Genomic DNA, 27,969 nt, shown 5'->3' on the forward strand with positions numbered 1-27,969 from the left:
TAGCTATGAAATCATGGCGAAAATCATGTCAACATTTAAAGCGATTTTGACGCGCATGTTCTTCGGCGCGCACAGCATCCTGGCTATTTGGCAGGTGACCGTCAATACGAAAAACTACATCTATTGGTCACTATGTGGACCGCTGGTACTGCTCCTGCTCGAAGGCATTTTCACTTTGATGATCAAGAAGACCCAAGAATGGCGGTGGTATGGGGTCATGTAATTGATATTGAATTTTTTTGATTGGAATTAGTAATTCGTAGTAAATATTTTACTTTTTCTTTTCTTCTAATTTCTAGCAATTTATGTAAGCGCCTAATCCATTTGGGTTTTCTTTTCTATTTACATGTGTATATGTATGTGTGTATGTATTTAGATGTGTATGCTTATGTACATAGGTGCGCATGAATCTGCGGACTTTTGACAAAATTACTTGGCTTGACTTGGCACTTTTTAACTGAAACGCGCTAAAGAAAGTATTTAAGCTATTAACTACCAAAGGCTATGGCTTAAGGAGCTGCATACTCAAAAATACATACATAAAAATTAAAATAAAAAAATTAAAATAAAAAAATTAAAATAAAAAAGTTTTCTCTCAAAAAACATAATTTATTGGTCTGCCAAAGTCAAGCCAGTTTGGTTTTTTTTTCCCCCAAAAATACATATATGCATGCATGTGTATGTGCTCGAATCCCAATTTTGTGTATGTATTGCATTTATCCTGCGATTGTATTTTCTCACCTGATTCATGTTCTCGCCACGCTGCGTGTCTGTGTATTTGACTTTACTCCAATGTAAACAATGCGATTACGTCATTTGCTTGCTGGTTAACTTTGATTTTCAATTAAAAGTGAAATCACATTACACACAATATAAATATGTGCACAAGTGCGCCAACACACCCGCACCTTCATAAATGGCGTTTAATGGTGTTTGTGCAGTGCCGCGATATGAGCAACTGCCAGTCAACAAACGCACGACTTGCACCACCACAAGCGCACAGTTTTTATCAGCTTGATTTGCCGGCAGTTCATATGCATGTATGTGTGTATGTATGTGTGTATGTGCCTGTGTAAGTGGTGCACTTCTTTTGCTGATTTTGGCAGACGGCCTGCTGGGGAAGTGAGGTGCTTGCTTCCCTTCGTACCCTCGCACATTACAAATGAATTGCCACATGCACACACACTAACGTAAACGGCCATTGGCTGAAAGCTGTTTCGCGCTCAAAAAGTGACTGAAACTGAGTATCACATCACGCTTAAATGTTTCAAAATATTTATTTAATACGTATTTGTTTATTTATTGCGGCGTTGTTAAGCCTTTTTTAACCTTTTACATTATGAGGAGATAATTAAGCGCAAAAGAGGGCGAAAAGAAAGAAAATCCATAAAGTAAGTATACGAGGATCGTTTGAAAATTCCGTGAAAATTGAGAGAGATGGCACTACTGGCGCGTATTGAGGCTATATTAAGTTAATAGCATCTCTTCGAAGAACACACACCAAGTTTCAGCACGATCGGCCTATTTCTTTGTGTTTGGCATTCGCTTGAACCGAGAAAGTCGGGTGATTTTCAAAAAATGCACGACATCGAAGCAGCTCACGCCTCAGCAGTTGTGGTCGCAAAATTAATGGAAATAGGGTTCCTAATCATTTCATTTCACGCCTATTCACCAGACTAGGCTCCCTTGGACTACTATTTGTTCCCTAATTTCAAGAAATGGCTGGTGGGAAAAAGATTTTCTTCAAACCAGAAGGTGAATGCTGAAACGAATGGCTATTCGGCCAGAAAGGATCAACAAACAAGAAGAAACGAAGTGTTAAGCCTAAAAGGAGGCTAAGTTTAAAAATATAAAAAGGTTTATCTCAAAGTATTGAGGCCATAGTGTTTTTGAAATAGCACACGATAAGACATACCTCCATCTGTCTTGCGCTGTCTTTTTTTGAGAATGAAATTGTGCAGTTTCCCTTTAACAACGGTCCAGGGGACACCGTTGTCTGAGCTGGGGGCAACTGAAACCGGTTGTGTCGACCCCCTCCTGGCAAGCTAATCGGCAATTTCATTTCCCTCTATGTTCCTGTGGCCAGGAACCTAGATAAGGCAAATGTTTCCTGCACGTTCGAGACGTTTGAGTTCCGCCTTACAGGAGTTAAACAGATGAGAACTGCAATACGGCGACGACAGGGCCTTGATCGCAGCTTGACTGTGGTAAAAAATATTAATGTCTCCCTCCCAACAGTGATCCCTAAGCATTTTGCGAAGACATCGGCTTGAGAAGCGCTGCTCGTTTCCGGCAGTTCAAAGGAGACTGAAATATTGGCTGATTTAGAGCAAATCCCCGCTGCCACTCCAGATTCCATCTTAGATCCGTCAGTGACAACAGAGGTAGCTATATCCGTGCCGACTCTCCCCTCTTTCCAATCTTGCCTGCTCGGAAAAATAGCCTTAACAGAAACCTCAAAACCGAGTTTGCAGATGGAGAGATCTGTACGAAATACAGAGAAGGAAGGAGATGCTACCATGCCCCACAGGAAGTTACCTCCAGACGCCGATCTTCTTCAACCTAATAGCGCTCTGAGCAGCAATGGATTTAACCTGAAGATCCACGGGAAGTAAGTGCATAATGACGTTGAGGGCAGCAGTGGGACATGTTCTACATGCCCCAGTGATGCCCATACATACAGTTTTCTGTACTCTCTCCTATTTAGTGGTGTTGTAACCCTTCTGAAGAGCTACCCACCAAACTGGGCAATCATGTGTCAAAATTGGCAGAACCACTAAATTGTACATCCAGAGTACGACAAGTGGCTTGAGACCCCATTTTTTGCCGAATATAGATTTATAACGTAGAAGGCTATACTGGTCTTTTTAACTCGATTTTCAATATGCAGCTTTCAGCGGAGCTTGGGATCAAGTATTACGCGAAGATACTTGACTTCTGATGAGAGTGTAGGACACTCTGTGTTTAGTCTTGGAAGCTTAAAAGGTGGAGGCTTGTATTTCCTGGTGAATAGCATCAACTTCGTTTTGTCAGAGTTGACTCTGAGACCGCAACTGGCAGCCCATCTACTGAGTATAGCCAATGCACCTTCCACAATTCCAGCCATTACTGATGGAAAAGGTCCTGAAACCATTAGGACCAAACCATCGGCATATGCTGCCACCTTTACCCCATCCCTGTTTAAACGAGTTAAAGCTTCGTAAATAGGTACTAGCTATGGCCGATTATTTTTGACATACTTAATTCTAAAGATGTCTGCATTTCCTAACAGCTCGTCAGTTCTGTGCTTGTTGTAATCTGGCCTCGTTTCCTTCGCTATTTTGCAGGTAACCACATTGGTCCTGCCTGCTTCTGGAATTGCAAAAAGACCTCCCACTTGTAGACACTTCGGGGACAGCCCACTGTTACCACTTCGGATACTCTCCTGCCTTGCCAGGTCATCAGATTTATCATTCTCTTCTATGTTCCTATGACCATGTATCCAGATGAGAGTGATGTCTGTCATATATGCCTTAGGCATTTAATTCTTTTTTGCATTCTTTGACAATTTTTGAATTTGGGGGTTGTTGGTGACTTTATAGCTACTATCGTTGCTTGCCTCTCCGTAAAAATACGTGCTTCTGATAGTGGTTTTGGTTGATTTCTAATTCTCCTGCTAGCTTCCTTTATTCCGAAAAACTCTGCTTGAAAGATGCTATTCCAAATTGCCAGGCGAGCGGACTTGGAAGTTTCTGGTAATTCATTAAAACTGTTTAATTCTTCTCTACTCTATTATGCTACTTTGGTTTGCTCCAGTTTTAAATAAAATCAGTTTAAAGTCATTCTTATATTTAGTATTATTGCAAGGGTAATTCAAAATATGCTCTTAAAAACTTATTTAAGCGGGTATTTACTGCTCAAAACTAGCGGTTAGGCAGCCAATCAGCTAGCGGTCCAGAGTAGTATTCTCCAAGCGGAAGTTTTTGGTGTTGGGATAGCCATATTGTTTAAAGTTCAAAAACGTCCAACGGAGCATGGAATCCCTAGAAAGGCTAGCCACAAATAGAAGGCTGCACATTTATTGGGCACCGGGTCCCAAGGGCACTATAGGAAACGAAATAGGGGATGCGATAGCTGAAAGTTTTGTTAACCTACTATTTGAAATATAAAATGCTGACAAGATAGGGATTGCAGAGAGGATATAGAGGAAACTTTAGAATACCTTCTGTGCCTTTGTCCAGCATTGTCAAAAAAAAAAAAAATGCTCGAAATGCCTGGGACCACCCCACAGTTTGAGGGACTGAAAAATATTTTCAAAATGGATCTTCTAGAATTTGCTTAGATTTGATAAAAGCTTTAGTATCTTATCTGGCTTGTACTTTAAATCTTAATACAGGTCAGTCTACAAGGATCAGAGGTCCCAAAAGGTCTATGCGTGGCTTAATGCCAGCCGGGTTAAACTAAGCTAACTTATAGAGGAACTATTTGTTTCTTATTTAATGTAATATTTTTTAATGAAAATTTAGTTCATTCTGCTACAAAACCCATGTAAATCCACACTTTGTTTTGTTCAGACTTTAACTTCAACTTCAAAAATTCAACAATTTCTCATCAAAATTTCAATCTTTCTAATCAGAATTTCTACGAGGGTTGTCTTTTATATTTTGCGTCTGTTCGTTCGATTGCGCCACGTGTGATGAGTTGTAATTCGATATTTTTATCGAAACATTTGGTATTTTTTTATTCGTTTGTTCCTTTTTCTTCTGTTCGTTTTTTTTTTTCTTTTATTTGTTTTTTCTTTGCTTGTTCTGTTTTCAGAGAGTTGAATGATTCATCTCGCCCAACAGATGGAATAAACTCGTGAACATTTTTGAGCGATGATTTATTACGATTTGGGACGTAAGTTATCGAGGTAGGACTCGTGTCGATTGGTGTAAAAAAATGTTTAAGAAATTCATTCGCTGTCATTCAAATCTATGGCAGCGTAACAGGTGACGAATCTGTGGTCTATGCATATGGGCCGGAAACACAACAGCAATCGACAGTATGGGTATTCCAAGACGAGCTTCACCCAAAAAAGCGGAAGAAGCACCTCAAAGCAAATGGTCACCTGTTTTTTCGGAAAATCTGGTCATGTCGCAACTGCACCACCAGAAAACTTAAAACAGTCAATCACTCAGCTGAGTTGTTGTTGAATTAAGGAGAACTGCTAAAGACGAATCATTTTTCACTAAGACAATGCGAGCTCCCACATATCGGCTCACACAAGACAGTTTTTGAGCACCCGGAAGATCAAATCCATGGGTCTTCCGCCTTATAACCTTGATTTGGCACTTAATGATTTCTTTTCGTTCCCAAACATCAAAAACTAAATGCGAGGTAAAGGTTTTTCAACGCCTAAAGAAGTCTTTAAATAGCTCGAGGTATCCCCTTCTGAGTGACAAAAGTACTTTGAAAATTCATTTAGGCGAATACAGAACTGTATTGACTTCTAAGGCTAATATTTTGAAATAAATTAAAATCATTTTTATTATTATTTGATTGTATTTTCATTATTAGGCGCAAACTATAAAAGTTAACTTTCGTATCAAAGCATCACCAGCTAAAAGCTTATTTGTAAAAAATTTAAGTACATATCATTCGTATAAATCTTAAACAAAATTGGAGCCTGAACACAGAACCTTCCGGTAGCGCAATACCAACATTTACTTCTACAGAAACTGAAGAGCCAATTGTCATACGTTGCCTGCGGCTCATTAAAAGCTTTTAACCCCAACAGTTTTCATGTTGATTTCAGATAATTTAAACAGCAAAATGTTTAAGTCAACAGTTGCAAGTTGTTCTCTTTAAATCAATAAACACAGCTGTTGTAGATTTTTGTGATTCAAATCTTCTTTTCAATCAGCTTTAACTAATTAAAGGCAGTTTCACGTGCTTGCTGAACTAAAACGATTATCCATTCGGCTACTTTTAGGATGGCAAAAACTTCTGTTTGAAAAACAGTTGCCATTCCCCCCATAGCATAGTGATACTTATAACTATCGTCTAAGTACCATCCGGCTCCAGACCCTATTTCAGTCTTGGACCCATCGGTAAAGAAAATATCCGTCAAACCTCCCTGCATGCATTCTGGATTGCTCCATTGCTCACGCAATGGAAATCTGACATCAAATTTCCTTCCGAATGAAACTGTGGGTATCAGGTCATCTTTAGGTGCCAAAAACAGTGGATACTGCTCCGACAGCAACTTAAAGATTTCTCTGTGTCCCGAAGTTCCATCTTCGTGCCAGAAACCATATTTATGGAGTCTACACATTGCTTTTATTGCTTCCTGTTGTATCTTAAGATCCAGGGGGAGCAAATTAAGCATAGCATTTAGGGCATCACCAGAGGTTGTACTCATGGCACCCGTGATGCATAAACATACACTTCTTTGCAGCCTGTATAGTTCCCGGATTGTGGACTTAACCATGCTCCGTCGCCACCAGACCACAGAAGCGTAAGTGATGATTGGTCTGATAAGTGCCGTGTATATCCATAGGACCACAGCAGGTTTCAGGCCCCAAGTTTTTCCAAAGGCTCTGCGGCATTGCTGAAAAATCTTCAATGCACGATTCACCTTCAGTGAAACGTGTGTCTCCCAGGTCAGCTTCTTATCCAAGATTACTCCTAGATATTTAACTTCGTTGGAGAGACCAAGTGTCACACCTTTCAGTGTTGGAAGACTGAGTCCATCCAATTTCCGTTTTCTCGTAAACAAGACTATGGTTGTTTTGTTCGGATTAACGGAAAGACCTTGTCTCATGCACCAATCATCGATTTTGTCAAGGATCCTCTGCACTTTCGTGCAAAGCCTCCTTAAGGATTTATCCGATGTTAGCGCACAGACGTCGTCCGCATATGCTTGGACGTGAAATCCGAGTTCCTGCATCTCCGCTAATAGGGAGTCTACGACGAAGCACCACAGCAGCGGAGAAAGAACACCCCCTTGGGGACATCCTTGCTTGGCCCTGACTGTGATTTGCTCGTCGCCGCTCCCACCAGCGGTTAACAGCCTCTCAGAGAGCATGGAGTATATCCATTTTATAATGGCTTGATTAACTCCATGTCGTTCGGCAGAAGAACATATCGAGCCGAAAGTGGCATTATCAAAAGCCCCCTCAATGTCCACGAACACGCCCATTGTGTATTCGTCAGCTTCCAGCCCAGCTTCAATCTTGCTAACAAGATCGTGTAAGGCTGATTCACATGATTTTCCACTCTGGTAAGCGTGTTGGTTTCTACTAAGTGGACTTCTCGGCAATACCCCCACTCGAATATGTTTCTCCACCACTCGTTCCAGACTTTTCAACATGAACGATGTCAAACTGATTGGTCTGAAACTTTTTGCTAGGGAATAGTCATCTTTTCCTGGTTTTGGAATAAATACTACTCTTACGCGTCGCCATTGGGATGGTATATAACCAAATGCAAGACAGGCTGTGAAGATCCTTTTCAGGGCCTCAATCAGCCTGTCTCCTCCTTTTTTAAGCATTACTGGATATATTCCGTCAGGTCCAGGGGACTTAAAGTTCTCAAAGGAAGATAAGGAAAACCTTATCGATTCCCTTGTCACTATCCGACTAGCAATATACCAGCTGTACCTAGAGGTTCCACCGTTGCCACCGTCATTGTTCATGCCACTCTCAGCTTCAGAGAGAGTTCTACTACCCGGAAAATGGGTTTCGAGTAGAGCATTAAACGTTTCCGATTTGGAAATGGTGTATGAACCATCAGGTTTTCGAATGGAATCCAGCCTTACTGAGCGGTCTAAATGAAGGACCTTACAAAGTCTCGCTGTTTCCCTCATTTCTTCGACGTTACTGCAGAAATTTCTATAGGATTCAAGTTTGGCTTGCCGTACTTTTTTCTTATATTCTCTCTGTGTAAGTCGATGATTGGCCCAGTCCTCTTCTGTTTTGGTCTTCAAGGCCTTATTAAGAAGTTTCCTGGACCGTACACGAAGCTTCGACAGTTCAGGGTTCCACCAAGGAACCGCTTTCCCCTGTCTGCTTTGCCTGAGTGGACACAGTTCCTCAAAGCAATTGATTAAAGTACCTTCTAATTTCTTAGTAGCATCTTCAATCATTTCTGCTGATTTGAGTTTCTTCAGGTTTGGTAACCGCTCTGTTACAAGCTCACCATACCTGTCCCAGTCCACATTTCGAGGATTCCTACCGGAAGGTATTGATATTGTGTCAATTCCCAGTCGGAATTCGATAAGACGATGATCAGAAAGAGAGTCCTCTTCCAAAACTCGCCATCGGTTGATTTGATTTCCAACTGACCTATTGGTAAGTGTTAAATCAATCACCTCTTGTCTCCTTCTGGTCACAAAAGTTGGTTTGTTACCAGTGTTTTGGATGACCAAATCGGATGACAGGATAAAATCCAGTAACTTAAGACCTCTGGGGTTGCATTTGCTGCTTCCCCACACAATGTTCTGTGAATTTGCGTCACAGCCCACTATTAGCCCCAGATTATTGGATTCTGCGTACTTGACCACTTCTCTTAGCTCCCTCGAAGGAGGTGGCTGTAAAGAGTCGTAGGGTAGGTAGGCCGAAACTATGATAGCTTCGACACTGTTCCCACTTTTCAAGTACTTTATTTTTGCAGCAACGATATCTCCAGAGCATAGCTCTTTTAACATCGTGTGTTCGATCAACCTCGGCATGATAATACATGCTCGCGGTCTCACATTCCCTTCACAATGAAGTATTTGTCCCCACGACATAGCACTTAGACCACAGATACGCTTGTGACATACCCATGGTTCTTGTATAAGTATTATGTGTGGGTTTGTTTGCAGTTTTGCATGCCTACGGCACAAGAGAGCCGTAGACGCTTTGCTATGCTGCAGATTAATCTGTGTAAATATTACTTCAGTCATGAGACTGAGTATATTTACGCTTTGTCCTCCACCTTATCCTGGACGCGGAACTGGATCCGCCCCAGATGTAGGTGAGGACGGCACCCGTACTTCGACTTAAGCACCTTGAGGGACCCAAGATCGATACCCAGTACCAGGTGGGAACCCGCCTCCGAAGTGGTAGCGGATTTCTGCCTGGTGCACGAGTATACTCTCCAGAGAGTCGTGTCAAGATCCTTATTCTGAACACGGATGCGTTTGAGGAGTTCTGCTGAATTACAGGAAGGACCCGGAATCCAGACACTCGCTCGTACCAGCCTTTCTTTGCTACTCTCAACAAGAATAAACTTGCTGTTTTCGCAGGCTGGAATCTTTGCTATAGCTTTTTCTAGCCATTCTCGGGAAAAAGCATTGGAACAGTGCACCTTTACGATGCCGTCCACCACGCTTTTCCCCTCGAACGTCGGCGCGTCTTTCGACTCACCGATAGCTTTCCAAAGATAGCTGTCAAGATAGTCTTGTTGCCCTTTGGACAGTAGACCATCTTGTTTGTCGGTGTGTATCTCCACCGTCATTGCCTTTGCTGCCATTCTCGCGAATGATTCGCCAGACGTTGACGGAAGAGTGTCATTCGACATTTGAGGTCCCTTAGCCTCTGCCTTGTCAGGCAAAGGTTTGTCTGCCTTGGATTGGGTCGAGGATGCAGGCATTTCCGAATTCCGTCTCTCGACTTTCCTCTTCTTTGCCTTTCTCCTCTTCCCGGTCGTTGGCACAGACCTCGTTTCGTTTCCGGAAGAGCGCAGCGCTACAGAGGAGTCCTCTGTTCTGCCACGCTTTCCCGTTTCCGTTACAGGTGTCGAAGTTGACGGAGCTTGAGTCCTTGCCTTAGCTAGTGCTTCGGCTTGCCTCGCCTTCTGTCTTCTTCGTTTGATCTGCCTTGCGGTTAGACCAACACCTGCATTCGAATCTCCAATAACTTCGGTCTTTTTACCGGTACTTACCTGATTCGCACCAGGTTTAACCGTTGTCAATGACTTACTCGGTACCAGAGATCCGTCTGAGTCTACTGAGAGATTGTCCGCCATCTCCACATCCTCCGCAACTTGTTCAGTTGCTTCCGATCGTTTCGACGGCGGTGTATCGCTCACACTCACTCGGCTCTCCATTGGCATAGCCAATGTGCCATGTTTCACCACTAGTAGTGTGCTTCCTCCGGAACCCTGGGTGTCAGTTCCGGTCATAGGGGAATGTGGGGTTCGGGCCTGCACATCCGATGCCCGAGCCGTCGATTGCTCGACGGGAGGATTTCCCAAAAGTGGGTTACCTCGTGCAGAAATATCCATGTTTAGCCTCCACATTAAATAAAAGAAATGCATTTTATCCCTCCTGCCAGGTTGTCGGTACGGTACTCTCCACATAGTACTTGGGTGGCCACCAATTCCGCCGTTCCGCGGATGAGTGGATACCCAATTCCTATATGAAGCTGCCCTCTTAGTTCGTGGTAGGTTAATCTCCATAGAATGGGGTTAACTCGCCACTTAAGCCTCATCCCCGCGGCAAGGAGACCGACAGTTAGTAGTAGTTACCCATTTGCTAACCGTGGCCGTGATGGCCGCAGAGGGGAGTGGCAAAGCGGGCTCTGAAGCCAACTTCTTTGGCCCAGAGCCCATCTTAGCTAAGGAGTCAGAGGTCTCGTTACCCGCGATACCCACGTGTCCCGGGACCCATGTTAGCATCAGGCTATTATTTACAGGACTTCACTACCCCTGATGTGGTTTGAGGGCTGTCTAAGGCCATAAGCGCTGCTTGGCTGTCACTGCAGACACATATGGATCTGCCTCTCCATCGTTTTTCCACAACAAAGTTCATCGCTTCTTGAACTGCATACACCTCCGCTTGAAACACAGATGCATGCATTCCAAGAGCAAAGTGCAGTTTTGTCCCGCTGGATTCCACGTAGACCCCAGAGCCGGAGCCATGCTCGGTCCTGGAGCCATCCGTAAAAATGCGAAAACAGTGTTTGCCGGGCTCATTTTCTGAGTCTCCCCACAACTGAGCCTCTGGTAGCACTACACTGTATCTCTTTTCAAGTACGACTCTTGATGGCATTGAGTCAAGGGGCATGGAGAGAATCGTTGGATCGATGTCCATGCCTTCTCTCCATCGGCATATGCTGCCACCTTTACCCCATCCCTATTTAAATGAGTTAAAGCTTCGTCAATAACTAATACTCGGTTATTGTTGACATAATTCTAAAGACGTCTGTTGTTGGACTTCTTAACAGCTTGTCAGTTCAGTTGTAATCTGGCCACGTTTCCTTCGCTATTTTGCAGGTATCGGCATTGGTCCTGCCTGCTTCTGGAATTGCAAAAAAACCTCCCATTTGTAGACACTTCGGGGACAGCCCACTGTTACCACTTTGGATACTCTCCTGCCTTGCCAGGTCATCAGATTTATCATTCTCTTCTATGTTCCTATGACCATGTACCCAGATGAGAGTGATGTCTGTCATATATGCCTTAGGCATTTAATTCTTTTTTGCATTCTTTGACAATTTTTGAATTGGTGGTTGGTGACCTTATAGCTACTATCGTTGCTTGCCTCTCCGTAAAAATACGTGCTTCTGATAGTTGTTTTGGTTGATTTCTAATTCTCCTGCTAGCTTCCTTTATTTCGAAAAACTCTGCTTGAAAGATGCTATTCCAAATTGCCAGGCGAGCGGCCTTGGAAGTTTCTGGTAATTCATTAAAACTGTTTAGTTCTTCTCTACTCTGCTATGCTACTTTGGTTTGCTCCAGTTTTAAATAAAATCAGTTTAAAGTCATTCTTATATTTAGTATTATTGCAAGGGTAATTCAAAATATGCTCTTAAAAACTTATTTAAGCGGGTATTTACTGCTCAAAACTAGCGGTTAGGCAGCCAATCAGCTAGCGGTCCAGAGTAGTATTCTCCAAGCGGAAGTTTTTGGTGTTGGGATAGCCATATTGTTTAAAGTTCAAAAACGTCCAACGGAGCATGGAATCCCTAGAAAGGCTAGCCACAAATAGAAGGCTGCACATTTATTGGGCACCGGGTCCCAAGGGCACTATAGAAAACGAAATAGGGGATGAGATAGCTGAAAGTTTTGTTAACCTACCATTTGAAATATAAAATGCTGACAAGATAGGGATTGCAGAGAGGATATAGAGGAAACTTTAGAATACCTTCTGTGCCTTTGTCCAGCATTGTCAAAAAAAAAAAAAATGCTCGAAATGCCTGGGACCACCCCACAGTTTGAGGGACTGAAAAATATTTTCAAAATGGATCTTCTAGAATTTGCTTAGATTTGATAAAAGCTTTAGTATCTTATCTGGCTTGTACTTTAAATCTTAATACAGGTCAGTCTACAAGGATCAGAGGTCCCAAAAGGTCTATGCGTGGCTTAATGCCAGCCGGGTTAAACTAAGCTAACTTATAGAGGAACTATTTGTTTCTTATTTAATGTAATATTTTTTAATGAAAATTTAGTTCATTCTGCTACAAAACCCATGTAAATCCACACTTTGTTTTGTTCAGACTTTAACTTCAACTTCAAAAATTCAACAATTTCTCATCAAAATTTCAATCTTTCTAATCAGAATTTCTACGAGGGTTGTCTTTTATATTTTGCGTCTGTTCGTTCGATTGCGCCACGTGTGATGAGTTGTAATTCGATATTTTTATCGAAACATTTGGTATTTTTTTATTCGTTTGTTCCTTTTTCTTCTGTTCGTTTTTTTTTTTCTTTTATTTGTTTTTTCTTTGCTTGTTCTGTTTTCAGAGAGTTGAATGATTCATCTCGCCCAACAGATGGAATAAACTCGTGAACATTTTTGAGCGATGATTTATTACGATTTGGGACGTAAGTTATCGAGGTAGGACTCGTGTCGATTGGTGTAAAAAAATGTTTAAGAAATTCATTCGCTGTCATTCAAATCTATGGCAGCGTAACAGGTGACGAATCTGTGGTCTATGCATATGGGCCGGAAACACAACAGCAATCGACAGTATGGGTATTCCAAGACGAGCTTCACCCAAAAAAGCGGAAGAAGCACCTCAAAGCAAATGGTCACCTGTTTTTTCGGAAAATCTGGTCATGTCGCAACTGCACCACCAGAAAACTTAAAACAGTCAATCACTCAGCTGAGTTGTTGTTGAATTAAGGAGAACTGCTAAAGACGAATCATTTTTCACTAAGACAATGCGAGCTCCCACATATCGGCTCACACAAGACAGTTTTTGAGCACCCGGAAGATCAAATCCATGGGTCTTCCGCCTTATAACCTTGATTTGGCACTTAATGATTTCTTTTCGTTCCCAAACATCAAAAACTAAATGCGAGGTAAAGGTTTTTCAACGCCTAAAGAAGTCTTTAAATAGCTCGAGGTATCCCCTTCTGAGTGACAAAAGTACTTTGAAAATTCATTTAGGCGAATACAGAACTGTATTGACTTCTAAGGCTAATATTTTGAAATAAATTAAAATCATTTTTATTATTATTTGATTGTATTTTCATTATTAGGCGCAAACTATAAAAGTTAACTTTCGTATCAAAGCATCACCAGCTAAAAGCTTATTTGTAAAAAATTTAAGTACAGGGTGGCTGATGAAAGCCGCTACCAAAAAAAATTGAATAACTTTTTTTCTTTTTAAGTTATCTGTGCCATTTTTGTTTTAATTTGCAGATTGATCTTTAAAATTTATTAAAATGGATAACTGGGACACGCAAACAAGAATTTGGATAGTCCGCCGCTATCACGCACTGGAGTCCGTAGTTTTGGTACAGAGAGAGTACAGGCGGATGTTTGGCGGCGATCCCCCGAGCAGATGGACCATAATGAGACTGGTGAATAATTTTGCTGAGCAAGGAACAGTCGCAAGAAGGCCTTATCATCGAAACCCACCAGTTCGGACGGAGGAAACGATCGCTGCTGTAGCTGCAGCTATACAAAGCAATCCAAGGGTTTCAACAAGAAGCTTATCTGCTCAACTTGGTGTCAGCCGACAGTCTTTGCAAACAATAATGCACAAAGATTTAGACTTATTTCCCTACAAAATTCAAATGGTTAACAAACTGAATGCAGCAGACTTGCCGATTCGCTTGGAATTTTGCCAGAAGATCCTGCAAATGGTGGAAGAAGACCAAAACATGTTAAACTGCCTTTTCATGTCTGATGAGGCCCATTTCGATTTAAACGGCAATCTGAACAAACAAAATTGTCGAATATGGAGTACTTCTAACCCACAGATACTCCACGAGACGGAATTGCATCCTCTTCGCGTGACAGTGTGGTGTGCGGTTTCTTCACGCTGTATTGTCGGGCCTTATTTTTTTGAAGAAAATGGTCACACCGTTACGGTTACTGGAGACCGTTATTTGAAAATGCTGAAAGAATTTTTCTATCCAGAACTACGCCGAAAGAGAATTCCTTTCAACTCTGTGTGGTTTCAACAAGATGAGGCAACGTCTCACATAGCCCAGACTGTTATGACAGAGTTGCGACGAAAATTTCCCAATAAAGTGATTTCAAGAAACTCCGAATTTCGTTGGCCCCCCGGGTCGCCTGACCTTACTGCACCTGACTTTTTCTTGTGGGGTTTATGTAAACAAGAAGTTTATAAAACAAAGCCAACAAATTTGGATGAACTAAAACAATCCATTCGGGCAACAATTGCGGCTATTCCTGTCGCAACTCTCAAAGCAGCAATGAACAACTTTTTACTAAGATGCCGCACTTGTGTCAACGAGCATGGGGGGCATTTAAATTCAATTATTTTTAAAACTAGTTAAGCTACATTTAATAAAATTTAATGACCTTCAACTTGAAAAAAAAAATAAATGAATTCCATACACTAAAAAAAAAGTTATTTGAGTTTCTTAATGTAGCAAAATTCATCAGCCACCCTGTATCATTCGTATAAATCTTAAACAAAATTGGAGCCTGAACACAGAACCTTCCGGTAGCGCAATACCAACATTTACTTCTACATAAACTGAAGAGCCAATTGTCATACGTTGCCTGCGCCTCATTTAAAGCTTTTAACCCCAACAGTTTTCATGTTAATTTCAGATAATTTAAACAGCAAAATGTTTAGGTCAACAGTTGCAAGTTGATCTCTCCAAATCAATAAACACAGCTGATGTAGATTTTTGTGATTCAAATCTTCTTTTCAATGAGCTTTAACTAATTCAAGGCGTTTTCACGTGCTTGCTGAACTAAAACGAAAATTAGTTGTGTAAGGAAAAGGCATTTGTTCACTATAATTTGTTCAGGTTACGCAAAGCATTCTAATTAGTTTGATCTTGCGCTGGAGACGATGAAGATGAATCTATACAGGGAACTGAGGGCGATTCCAAAAAGCGTCATATGAAATTGTGCGCATTAAAAAATTATTTGTAGGAAATAGAATAAAACTCACTGAATAAAGTAACTGTTGTAAGTGCTTTTTATACATGATTACCGAATACTTTTTAAAAACAGGACGAGTTTTACCGATTGTTATGAAGTCGAATAATTTCACGCTTTTAATGCATCGCACAGCAAAAGTGAGCGCTAAATGATTCAAACCAACTCCAGCTGCGCCTACATATCTACATAAATACATGCATGCATACGTGCATACATACGTACATACACACGTACATACGTAAATACATACATACATACATACATAATATACATACATACACATATACATCCAAAGTTCCAATATCTATTAACCAGCTTGGCGTATGAGTAACCTTTGCTATCAAACATTTGACTCACCTCTCTTTTCCCTTCCTTACTCCCCCTTTTCTGTTAATATCCGCTTTATGTGTGCAACAAGTGTGCTTAGTCAGTTTTCTGCTGCATTACTGTTATAGCTGCCTTTGTTGTTACTACCTTTTTCAATTTCATTTGAACTATTTTACACTAATTTCATTTAAATTCATTTGTTTCTCCCCATTTTGTAGGTTTTGCCCTTCGGTATTTTTGTATCTGAGTAGTATCGTTCCGGCCATTTGGTTGTTGGAATTAGATCAAGTGGCGCGCAAACTCAACATCAACAACAGCAACAACAATAATAGCAACGAAAATATTTTAAAAGAGGTTGCTGAGAACTTAGATTTACCTGCATTTAACATCGATCCGGACACATGGATTACACTGATCGAGCAATTTTTAATGTTGATTTTAATCGTTGGACGTTGGATGTTGCCGAAAGGCGATTTGACGCGTGACCAGTTGAGCCAATTGCTATTGGTTTACATAGGTGAGAGTTTTTAAGTGATATTCGCATTGCATTGCAAGTAAATTAACAAGAAGTCTGAAGCGCAGGATATTCGCTCACTTTTAAAATTATTATCAATAAATCGGCACGCACTTGTCACAAGGGTATTATAATTTTGATCACGTAATGGTTGTGTGTAACAGTATAGAGGAATTTAGAATATGCTTATATACTTGAATATCAGAATGATGAGAAGAAGAGATTTAGCCGAGTCTGTCAGTCCGTTCATGTGTACGATAACTCGAGCGAAAATTAATCTGCTTCAGTTAAACTTGGTACACATTTTACTCTTTAGTTTGATATTGAAAATGTGCCAAATCGGTTAAAAAATACGTTCACCTCCCATATAATGGTAATTTTCAATAAAGGAAAAATCGTGATATCTCGGTTATAAGTGAGCAAACTCACTCATAGTTGATACAAATGACGAACGCAAAAAAAGCCAATACCATGAAAGAAATTTTTGTGAAATAAGCGATGCTGGACACGTTTCTGGATAAATGGGCGTATCTCGATAATGACGTTTTAAGTTTTACTATTAGGTGCGCAACTAAGTTCTCGCTGTTTTTTTTTATGAAAATACAACTTTATTCTGAAAAAATGGTTACAAGTGAAGCGTTGAAGGTATTGCAAATCGCTGGCTACTACCTTTTCCCATTTTTGATGTCTTCCTATAAATGGAACTGCTGGTCAGCTAGACCATGTGCCATCGATCGGAACAGGCAGGCCCAACGAGAAGGGGGGGCGGGCGGGGGGGGCGGGGGATTGGGTACTTTTTCCCTCGGGCCCGAAGTTTTCAGAGGGGTCCGGACTCGAGCGTAATTCGAATTATATGAATTAGACACAATTGGAAAGGGCCCGCATTTGCAATTTTCCCCCGGGGCCCGGGTATGCTCTCTACGGCCCTGGGAACAGGTGATAATCGGACGGCGGAATATCTGGAGAATATGGCGGGTGGGGTAGGATTTCCCATTTCAGTGTTTTCAGGTAGGTTTTAACGGGTTTGGCAACGTGAGGCCGCGCGTCGTCATGCTGTAGAATCACTTTTTCATGCCTTTCCGCGTATTGCGGCCGCTTCTCACGCAGTGCTCGGCTCAATCGCATCAATTGAAGTCGATACCGATTCCGAATGATGGTTTCGTTTGGTTTTAACAGTACATAGTAAATAACACCAAATACATAGCAAAACCTTCGCAGCGTGAATATTCGGTCGAGGCGACGACGTAGAAGCATGGCCGGGCAATCCCATGACTTTCTTTTCTTTGGATTGGTGTAATGAATACATTTTTCAGCACCGTCACAATGTGATGAAGAAAACCCTTCCTTTTTCGGCCGCAGTAGCCGAATGGGTTGGTGCGTGATTACCATTCGGAATTCACAGAGAGGTCGTTGGTTCGAATCTCGGTGAAAGCAAAATTAATAAAAACATTTTTCTAATAGCGGTCGCCCCTCGGCAGGCAATGGCAAACCTCCGAGTGTATTTCTGCCATGAAAAAGCTCCTCATAAAAATATCTGCCGTTCGGAGTCGGCTTGAAACTGTAGGTCCCTCCATTTGTGGAATAACATCAAGACGCACACCACAAATAGGAGGAGGAGCTCGGCCAAACACCTAACAGAAGTGTACGCGCCAATTATTTATTTTTTTTTTTTTTTTTATTTTAGTTGTTCACAGGCGAAAAAACGACGTTCAACATCTCTCGGTTTTAACTCATTCGGAACCCAAGTCTCTTGTTTCTGAATCATTCCCAAAGCATGAAATCGCTTGGAAATGGATTGGCGGGTAACTCCTAATACTGAAGCAAGCTCTTCTTGCTTTTGACACAGATCCTTCAAATCAGCGTCTTCGAAAGTTTTAGGCCTTCCTTCACGCGGACGGTAGTCAACATTAAAATCACCATCTTTGAAGCGACGGAACCAACCTTGGCACGTTGTTTCACTTAAAGCAACATCTCCATAAACTTTTTGTAGCTCTCTACGCGCTTCAGCCGCCGTTTTTTTCGAATGAAAGAGGAAAATCAACACTTCCAGCAAATGACGATTATTCGGCACAAAATCAGACATTTTCACAAAACCAAAAGTATATGATACCAAAACAAAATCACTAATATATCGAAGCAGTTTGTTTACCATATGTCTAAGCTTGGTCTATGACGTTTAGGTTATGTTAGAATCGACTTGCACACACTGCTGGCGGCATCTATTGACAAGCAGCGGGAACTTAGTTGCGCATCTAATAATATAAAATACGAATTTACAGCTTCCTTAATGATGCATTTTTCCATTTTCGGAATATTCATCACTTATAAAAAATTAAGGGGTAGTTACAATTTTCAAAAAATTGGATTTCTTTTTGCATTTTCTTAAAGTATAATATCTTAAAATTATTGTGTGAAAATTTGAAGTGAATCCGACAAATACTTTTCGAGTTATTCAACAATTAACAAAGGGCGGTCGGGCGCTCCGCAGCCGATAGCAAAACTTTGAATGCGTTTTTTTCAAAACTATGTTTTTTGAACTGGTGATCACTGTAATTTAAAAACTGCTTGGTAGAATTCAATAAAATTTATACTGCTTTGAAAAAACATAAACAACTCGTGCTTGATCGAAAGATTTTTTTTTCAAAAATTTTGAATTTTTTGAAACAATTAGTTGCCGGGTTTTTCCTCGAAATTCTGAAATATAATTCCTGAAATGAAATATAAGTTTTAGCGAATTTGTGATAGAAAATGTCATGGAGAGCAAAATCTCGCACTGGTTGCAAAGTAGAGTAGTTAAAGAAAAATTTGTAAAGAGAATTTCCGTTAGCATTAATTGAAATTTTTGTTTCAAATATTATTTAAATTTCACTTAAGTTTCTGATTGGCTTCGAAAACTTATAAATGTGTAAATTTATACACCCCAAAATCTTAAGACCCTTGAAAAAGGTGTTAGAAGCTTTGATTTTCCAAGTTACGGGCGATTGAATTCTTCTTCTTGGTTAGTTCTACAAAATTCTTCATATTTTTAACCATCCAATTTTATTTTTGAACAAATTTTTTTTTACTAATATAATTAAAAAAAAAAACTGATTTTGAGTGTTGGAAATCTTCATTTTGACCTGTCAAATATGACTGACGTACGATGTAATTTGCAAAAATTATAAATTTTCCATTAGAATGATTAATTTTGCGCCACCTTGTGTAGCTGTAATTGTTTATTATTATGTGCGCATTCTTCATCCCCCCAAAAATCTCATCAAATAAATAATTAAAGTTTTGTAATTCAAATTGCCTTCCGGCATGGTTCAATCGTTGTCCATTACCACCATTTAGATACCAAAATTTGCTCAAAACTTTCCTTTAATGAATACTTAATGTAATGTTTGCTGAAAACTATTCGATTTACATATTTATCATTTTTGTTATACTCGTAATTATTAAAAAAACTTTGTATTTAAAGACGTCTCGTTGTTTTCGGAAAAAAGCCTGCCAATTCTGTTGCAGTTTTTTTAAATCACTTTGCTAATGTCTCACAAATGAGTTATTATATGATCACATTTAGTATACATTATCATAACGGTTCAGCAAACAAAAACAAAAAGAACGCTGCTGGTAAGCCACTGAACAACGCTTAGGCAACGTTGCGGGCGAAGGTGGAATACAAAATACAAAGTGAAGTCCAAAATAAAAAAGACTGGCTTCATAAAAATGTTTTTGATGGCGCTATCTTTCTTATGAGTCAGTGTGTTGGAAGTTACATCTCTAGCTGACTTCCTGTGAAAGCTTGGTGACATTCGGTTCAGTGGAAGCGAATTTATTGGGTCTAAAATGTCAGTCTGTTTGAGGCATCGGTACAAAAGTGAGTTTCGAACAAAGAGCTAATATCAAATTTTATTTTAAAATCGGTAAAACGTTTACCGACATTTTTGAATTGATGAAAAAAGTTTATGGCGATGATTGTATATCTCGTGCCAGAGTTCATGAGTGGCTTACACGTGGTTGTGAGGACATAAATGACAATGAACATACGGGCCGCGGATCAGTAATCACCGAAAACTCCATCAAAATTGTTCGTAAATTTATCGAAAATGAACCAAAATCATCGTTCAAATTCATGGAATCGGAGTTGAATATCTTCAAAACATCGAGTTATTGCATTTTAACTGATCATTTGGTCTTACGAAAGGTCTGTGCCCGTTTTATTCAGCAGAAGTTAACTGAGGGCCAAAAATTGCTTAGAATACCACATTCGAAAGACCTCATTAAAGAGGCGAGAAAAGACGATAACTTCCTTTACAACATTGGAACTGGTGATGAAGCGTGGTGTTTCCAACACAAACCTGAAACTAAGCGTCGAAGTGCCGAATGGAAGGCCCCAGATGAGCCCCCACCCAAAAAACCGCGTTTGGAGAAGTCAAAACTCAAGTCGATGCTCATTTCGAATCTCGGTGAAACACCAAAAATTAAGAAAAACATTTTTCTAATAGTGGTCCCCGCTCGGCAGACAATGGCAAACCTCTGAGTGTATTTCTGCCATGAAAAAGCTCCTCACAAAAATATCTGCCGTTCGGAGTCGGCTTGAAACTGTAGGTCCCTCCATTTGTGGAACAACATCAAGACGCACACCACAAATAGTAGGAGGAGGAGCTCGGCAAAATACCCAAAAAGGGTGTACGCGCCAATTATATATATGTATATATATATATATATAAGGAAATTGTTCACAAAGAGTTCATGCCAATGGGCCAAACTGTCAATGCAATTTTCTATCTTGGCGTTTTGAAGTCTTTGTTGCATCGCATTCGTCGAATTCGCCCTGAATACCGCGAAGGAGGAAGCTGGCGCTTATTGCATGGTAATGCACCATCTCATCGATTCGCTCTTGTGACTGATTTTTTGGTTAGAAATCGCATTTTAACCATCAATCAATCACGCACGCATGCACTGTATATGGCTCCCCGTGACTTCTACCTGTTCGTAAAATTGTATTCGGCCATGAAAGGCTTGTACCGACATCCTGAATTTCATGACATTCCGGTCAATGACCTGAAATAGACTTTCGAAAAGCTTTTAGATCGCGCAAAACAGTGTGTCGAGGCCAGAGGGGACTATTTTGAATAAATAAACTCAAAGTTATCAGAATAAAGATCCTGTTGGTTCTATTTTAGATCAGTCTTGTTTATTTTGGACTTCACCTTGTATTTACCAATCAGTCCGCTAGGTAGCGTAAGGTTCGTAATATTGGGACTAATCGCATTTATGGCTCGATTTGGTTTCTGTTCTGAATCCAGTCTTTATTACTTACATACCTATGTACATATAACGATTTTTTAGCTATTATCTTTTTAAACAGTTGATTTAAACAGCTGACGCACGTTTCGTGTTTTGTTTCCCTGTCAAACATATTCAATTTGATCTATAATTTAACCATGAATCGTCTTACAAACGAACAACGCTTGCAAATCATTGAATTTTTTTATAAAAATACGTGTTCTGTTAAGAAAGTTTAAGTTGGCCGAAGATCCACTTTTTTCTCGAAAAATTGCGTTCACCGACGAAACTCATTTTTGTATCAATGGGTACGTAAATAAGCAGAATTGTCGATTTTGGAGTGAAGATCAGCCAGAAGAATTACAAGAGCTACCAATGCATCCAGAAAAGGTCACAGTTTGGTGCGGCTTATGGGCTGGAGGTATCATTGGACCGTACTTCTTCAAAGATGCTGCGTATCGTAACGTAACTGTGAATGGTGAGCGCTACCGTGAAATGATATCCAACTTTTTTTGCCCAAAATGCAAGAGCTTGACTTGCATGACATGTGGTTTCAGCAAGACGGTGCCACATGCCACACAGCACGCGTAACAATGGACTTGTTGAGAGGCGAGTTCGGTGAACATTTTATTTCACGTTCGGGACCTGTCAATTGCCCACCCAGATCGTGCGATATAACGCCTTCAGATTATTTTTTGTGGGGCTATGTTAAAGCTCATGTCTATTCAGATAAGCCTGCTTCAATTAACGCATTGGAAGACAACATTAAAGCATTTATATGTGAGATACCGGCCGAAACATTGGAAAGAGTATGCCAAAATTGGACCAAGCGGATGGACCATTTGAAGCGCAGTCGCGGTCAACGTTTGCATGAAATAATCTTCAAACATTGAATTATATGGACTGTACTATCGATTTAAATAAAAATTTCATGCATTTTTCTGAATTTTACGTGTGTTTTTTTCTATAGCTCTTAAAAAATCACCCTTTATATGTATGTAATATATATATGTGTAACATCTTAACTAAAAATGATCACTTGCTCTCTTCTTAGGCACTGCTGCCGATATCATGGAGTTTTTCGAGTCCTACAAAGATGTCAACATTATAAAAATACCACTACTGGTTTTTCTAACTCTGGGAATTTGGTCTTGGAGTTTAATGCAATTCACAATTGTCCTGTCAGCGACGAGAGCACGTCGGCCGCGCGGCAGTGGCCTACATCATAATGACGGGTATATTGGTTTCCATAAGCCTCCTCTTTTTAATTACCATTAAAATCATTTAATCACATCAGTATTGGACTTAATAGATTTTACTTTTATTTAGAGCCACTGACTGCTGTGACGGCTGCTGTTGTGGCATCGATGTCTGGGCTATTGTGCTCAATGTGATATTGCAGGATGCGCCATTCCTAACGCTACGGATGCTAATTATATTCCAGTACAAAATTCTAAATTATATGAGCGCATTTTTTACATGTAAGTATTCATTAAAAACAGCTGAGTGTGTAAAAAATTGGTTAAGAATATTCTTGTGAAAGACCATCCGACTTGATAAGAAAGAAACTAGAAGGAGAGCGTAGATGCAAGTAGAGAATCCTCGCCAGATTACATCCACAGACATGAATGCGAACTGTAAACTTTTGTTGGTTTTCAAGAGCCTCTAAATCACTATTAATTCGATTCGCTCTCATACATACTCCATCACGAAATTATATAATAACACCCATAACAAAGTGGTGGGTCTCAAACCCAGCGCACAAGCAGCTATCCTGGAATGCTTCGCCTTCTCACGTTAGCTGCTCACTCCCGAACGGGTGTTGGGAAGCTACCCAGAGGATACGTGAGCTAATCCCGGCGTTGTGAGCTGCTTGAACCATATGCAGAAGAATCGTCCTGGCCACTCCCAAGTGAATGGCGATCAGTAACTTTCCCCACTTGCGTGGACTTCTACACATGGAAACATCCTCCAACACCGATAACAATGTCAGCCTTGAAATCCAACGCAGAATCTCTCTTGCCAACAAGTGCTACTTTGGACTAAGTAGGCAACTGAGCAGTAAAGTCCTCTCTCGACGAACAAAACTAACACTCTACAAGGCTCTCATCAAGCCCGTCCGAACGTATGGCGCAGAAGCTTGGACGATGACAACATCCGATGAATCGAAGCTTGGAGTGTTCGAGAGAAAGATTCTGCGTAAGATTTTTGGACCTTTGCACGTTGGCAACGGCGAATATCGCAGACGATGGAACGATGAGCTGTATGAGCTTTACGACGACATGAACATAGCGCAGCGAATAAAGATCCAGCGGCTACGTTGGTTGGATCATGTCGTCCGAATGGATATAAACACTCCGGCTTTGAAAGTATTCGATCTCCTCCTCTGCGTTGGAAAGATCAGGTGGAGAAGGACTTGGCTTCACTTGGTGTGTCCAATTGGCGCCGGTTAGCACGAGAAAGAAACGACTGGCGCGCTTTGTTAAACTCGGCCAAAATCGCGTAAGCGGTTATCGCGCCGATTAAGAAGAAGAAAAGAGCAAGTATTAGGGCGGATAAATTGTTTTTGTTTTTTTGTGGCGTATAAACGAATTCTACGCTAAATTCTAAACAAAGATGCTGAACAAAATGTTGTTGTAGACTGTTCAATAGGTTCTGCGGTTCGATAAGAGAGGGCGTTGCTAGTAGCCTCAATTTTTTTGTTATGTTGGTACACTTTTCATATGAACACCAAGTGTCATTTCAATCTGTCAATTCATTTTTTGTTTGCAAGCCATTTAGTTGCGGCGTATCGCAGTATTTCTTGCAATGAAAAAAGCAAGTATAGTGCAGTGATTGAATTTCTATTTTTTAGGGTTGGTTGGTTAAAGTGGTGATTCTTCCCCAATCCAACTAGCGCTTCCGCATCATTTTGTTACTACATCTTTGTTATCAACTTGTTTAACGGTTATTCCCAGCATGACTACATCCTGTCTTATTAGGTTGTTGACGTCTAAGCCAGACAGTTGTGCGAGACACTTGAAGAGCGGTTGGCCCAGTGTTAACATTCTGTCCTTCCATAGGCCAGGGCATTCACAGAGGAAATGGAAGATTGTTTAATTGACTTATTTTGCATTTCGTCTGGTCTCTACATCTACAATCTGCGATTCGGAGGTATTTTAGGGAAATTGTACTCTTGGCTGCACCTAATGGTGTGAATACCGGTACTGCAGAAAGTTATTCATGACAGATCCCCCTCTTGCCAGCTCATCAGTTTTTTCGTTACCTTCAATGTTCCGGTGTCCCGGGACTAAGTTACTTTAACTAAGGTTACTTTATGGTTTTCACTCAAGGCGGTAATGCTATTCCTACTGTGGTCCACCACTTTAGAGATTATTGTAGCCGAACCCAGTGCCTGGATTGCAGCTTGGCCATTCGAAATAATAGCGATATTGCCCTTAAAAGAGAAGTCGGCGATTAGTAGCCGACAGGCTTCCCCAATTGCCAGTATTTTCGCCTGGAAGACAGTACTGGTATTAGAGAGATGCACAGATTTCTCAATTTTAAGTCTGTGAGAATATATACCAGCTCCAAACCCCAAAATCCATTTTACTGCCATCTTTATAGACTGTAGTGTCGAAGCTGTTTAGAGAGAGTCCCTTATTCCATTCTTCCTTAGATGGATATAGAGGGGCGAAATTCCTAGTGAATGATACCGTCAGGGCGGTGTAGTCAGTCCGCACCGTGGTTAACTGAGTTTGTCGCAATAATAGATTGGCATGACCATAGGTTTTTTCTTCCCAGCGACCCGCTTCATTTAACCTAAATGCACTCATGGTTGACGTCCTCTTAATATGTAGGTCTATTCTTGTGTCAGTGCATTGAGAGCTTCGCTAGGACATGATCTGATTGCACCGACCGTTATTGCACAGGCTGATCTTTGTATTCTGCCGAGTAATTTGGTATTGTACTCTCTCCCTAGATCTTTCCACCAAACTGACGAAGCATGCGATAAAATAGGCCTCCTTATACAGCCATAATGTATGCTTAGGTTGAAGACCCATCTTCTTCCAAGCACACGTTTACAGGCATATACAGCAATTTCTGCCTTCCTTACCCGTTCTTCATCGTTTAATTTCCAGCTAAGTTTGGAGTCCAGAATTACCCCTGAGTACTTTGTACTGGGTGAAAGTGAAAGAGTTTGTTCATTAATATTTGGTAGGGTAAAAGTTGGTACCTTATATCTGGTGGTGAAAAACACAAGTTCTGTTTTACGCGGGTTTAAACTTGGGCCACAGGCTGTAGAAGAGTGAAGCTCGCCTAAGGTCCTTTGGATGATCCCACTGATCTGATTAGGACACAGTCCTGACGCCATTAGCACAACACCATCAGCGTACGCCATCGCTTTTACCCCACCTCTTTAAATTTTGTTAAGTTTTTGCTAATAACGCATAACCAGAGAAGTGGAGATAAAACTCCCGCCTGCGGAGTAACCCTGTGGACCTTCTTGGTTATGTTGATATTACCCATATTAGCTTTGATGATCCTGGTTTCTTGCATAGAGATGACCCAATTACTGATACAATTTTCCACCTCTAAGTCTATCAACGCCCGTTAGATGGCATCTGTACTAACATTGTTAAAGTCACCTTCTATATCCAAGAATGCTGCCATGGTATAATGTTTATTCTCTAGAGAGCCCTCTATTGTTCGGATTACCTTGTGAAGCGCTGTCTCCGTAGATTTGCCTTTAAGGTACGCATGTTGTGCAGTTGATATACCAGAGCTCTCCAAAGAGCTTCTGAGATAATATATATATCCAAAAGACCTTCAAAGGTTTTTAACGCGAAAGACGAAAGACTGATTGGTCTGAAGTCCTTCGCTGATTCATGTCCCCTCCTACCTATCTTTGGTATGAGGACGAACTTGACTAGTTTCCAACTATCTGAAATATGGCCTAAGTTTAAACACGGTTTAAAAATTTCCTCTAGCCATGGTAGGATACAGTCCAATGTTTCCTGTAACATCTTTGGAATGGTGGAAAAGGTGAAAAAAAGTTCATTGCCCACGCAACTTTTTGCTTTGTAATTATATCTTCTGCAAGATGCTGTGGATTATATTGGCTCCGCCTGATACTTCCTCTCCCACTTTACTGGGCGCTGCATCCCGGAAAATGCGTGTTTAGCAGAAGTTCTAACGATTCTTCTGTCGTAGCAGTCCAAATACCATCAGGCTTCTTGAGCCAAGAAGCCATTGAATAATATTTGGAAAGAACACGGCTAAGCCTAGCAGAATCCTTGGTGGATTCGATTGATGAACCAAATCCCCTCCAGCTCTCTTTTTTGGCACCCCCAATTGCCTTCTTGTATTGTCTTCGGCTTTCTCTGTACAATTCTCTATTTCCTGTCGTCTAGCTGAGGTTAAACGTTGATCTAGATTTTTCCCTTGGTTTTAAGAGCTCACTGCTCGACTGCTGATGTATATGTAAATGATAAAAAATATATATTTTTTTTTTACTTACAGGTAAAAATACTTTAGTAATTGTTTTGCAGTTGTATCGTCTCTATGTAGTAAATGCCGAATTCTGGAAGAATCGGCGCGAACAAAAGTCTGGTGGCGATAAATCGCAGCATTACAAATCGCGTCGCCGCGCCCAAGATTCGGATGCGAATAGCATTTATATGATATCAACAGAACATGGCACCGACGTCAAGCGGAAGATACAAAAGTACGCTCAAATTTATTGCAACAACTTATTTGCTAACAAACTAAATGGTCTTATAAACCATTTCTTTCAGAGCGCGTGACTATGCGGAGGATGAGTTCGTTACGCGCAAAAAGAACAAAAAGGATAAGTGAGCGCGTGTTGAGATATTCTCTTAATTTCCAAATTAAATTTCAGAAGTTCTTGAAGACATTTTTATTTTTCTTTTTCCCCATCTCCATTTATAGATCCAAAAACCACAAGCGCAAGGACACCGGCTACTCTACTGCCAGTTCACAGAATCTTTATTCTACGAAAATTGTTGATGAGCGCAGCAATCGTCACAAGGACAAGAAGGGCGGCAAAAAGGCAAAGAAACGTGAACGCAGCAACTCGTCCATTGAAAGTGACATAGTTGAAGTGAGGAAGGCAAAACGTGGCGCTACCAGCGGCGGCGGCGGCGGCGGCGGTAAAAAATCGGATAAGAAGGACAAGAAAAAGTTGGTTGATAGAAAGGTTCGCCGCTGAGCTCATGTACGTCAATTGAAAATGTGTTTTTTTGTTTTTTGCTCTTTTTGCCATCGGCAGAAAATCGAAAAAAATTGAACCCGTCTTGGAGGAGACCAGCAGCTCCAGTTCGTCGACAACACCGAGCAGTTCATCGGATTCCAGCAATTCTACATTGCCCAGTTATGAAGTGATCGCGGAGCGTAAATTGAAACGTCACAAGCGATCACATAGCTCATCGGAGAGCACTTCAACAGATTCTTCGGACACAACAACATCGTCGTCATCGTCAACGTCCTCGTCATCATCATCGTCGTAAATGTAATTACAAAAAACAAAAAAAGGAAAACA

The 27,969-nt window shown here is 40.8% G+C and overlaps 1 protein-coding gene across 1 annotated transcript; it reads left to right on the forward strand.

Moving 5' to 3' along the window:
- Window positions 1-13: 13 nt before the first annotated feature.
- Window positions 14-27,969, forward strand: LOC129236370 (transmembrane protein 26). The gene is made up of 8 exons (XM_054870720.1): window positions 14-207; window positions 15,862-16,160; window positions 22,483-22,663; window positions 22,758-22,909; window positions 26,931-27,135; window positions 27,206-27,262; window positions 27,360-27,611; window positions 27,700-27,969. The coding sequence occupies exons 1-8, from the start codon at window positions 14-16 to the stop codon at window positions 27,935-27,937; spliced, it is 1,578 nt and encodes a 525-aa protein (XP_054726695.1). The 3' UTR covers window positions 27,938-27,969.

Source organism: Anastrepha obliqua, chromosome 1 (genome assembly GCF_027943255.1).
Source record: "Anastrepha obliqua isolate idAnaObli1 chromosome 1, idAnaObli1_1.0, whole genome shotgun sequence".
Taxonomy (NCBI): Eukaryota; Metazoa; Arthropoda; class Insecta; order Diptera; family Tephritidae; genus Anastrepha; species Anastrepha obliqua.

What these genes read in the sequence shown, in the direction of transcription:
- LOC129236370 (XM_054870720.1), top strand. Translation starts at nt 14, where the DNA reads ATGGCGAAAATCATGTCAACATTTAAAGCGATTTTGACGCGCATGTTC. An exon ending in AAGACCCAAGAATGGCGGTG is followed by an intron (nt 208 to 15,861) that starts GTATGGGGTCAT and finishes CCCATTTTGTAG; the next exon opens with GTTTTGCCCTTCGGTATTTT. An exon ending in TATGAGCGCATTTTTTACAT is followed by an intron (nt 22,910 to 26,930) that starts GTAAGTATTCAT and finishes TTTTACTTACAG; the next exon opens with GTAAAAATACTTTAGTAATT.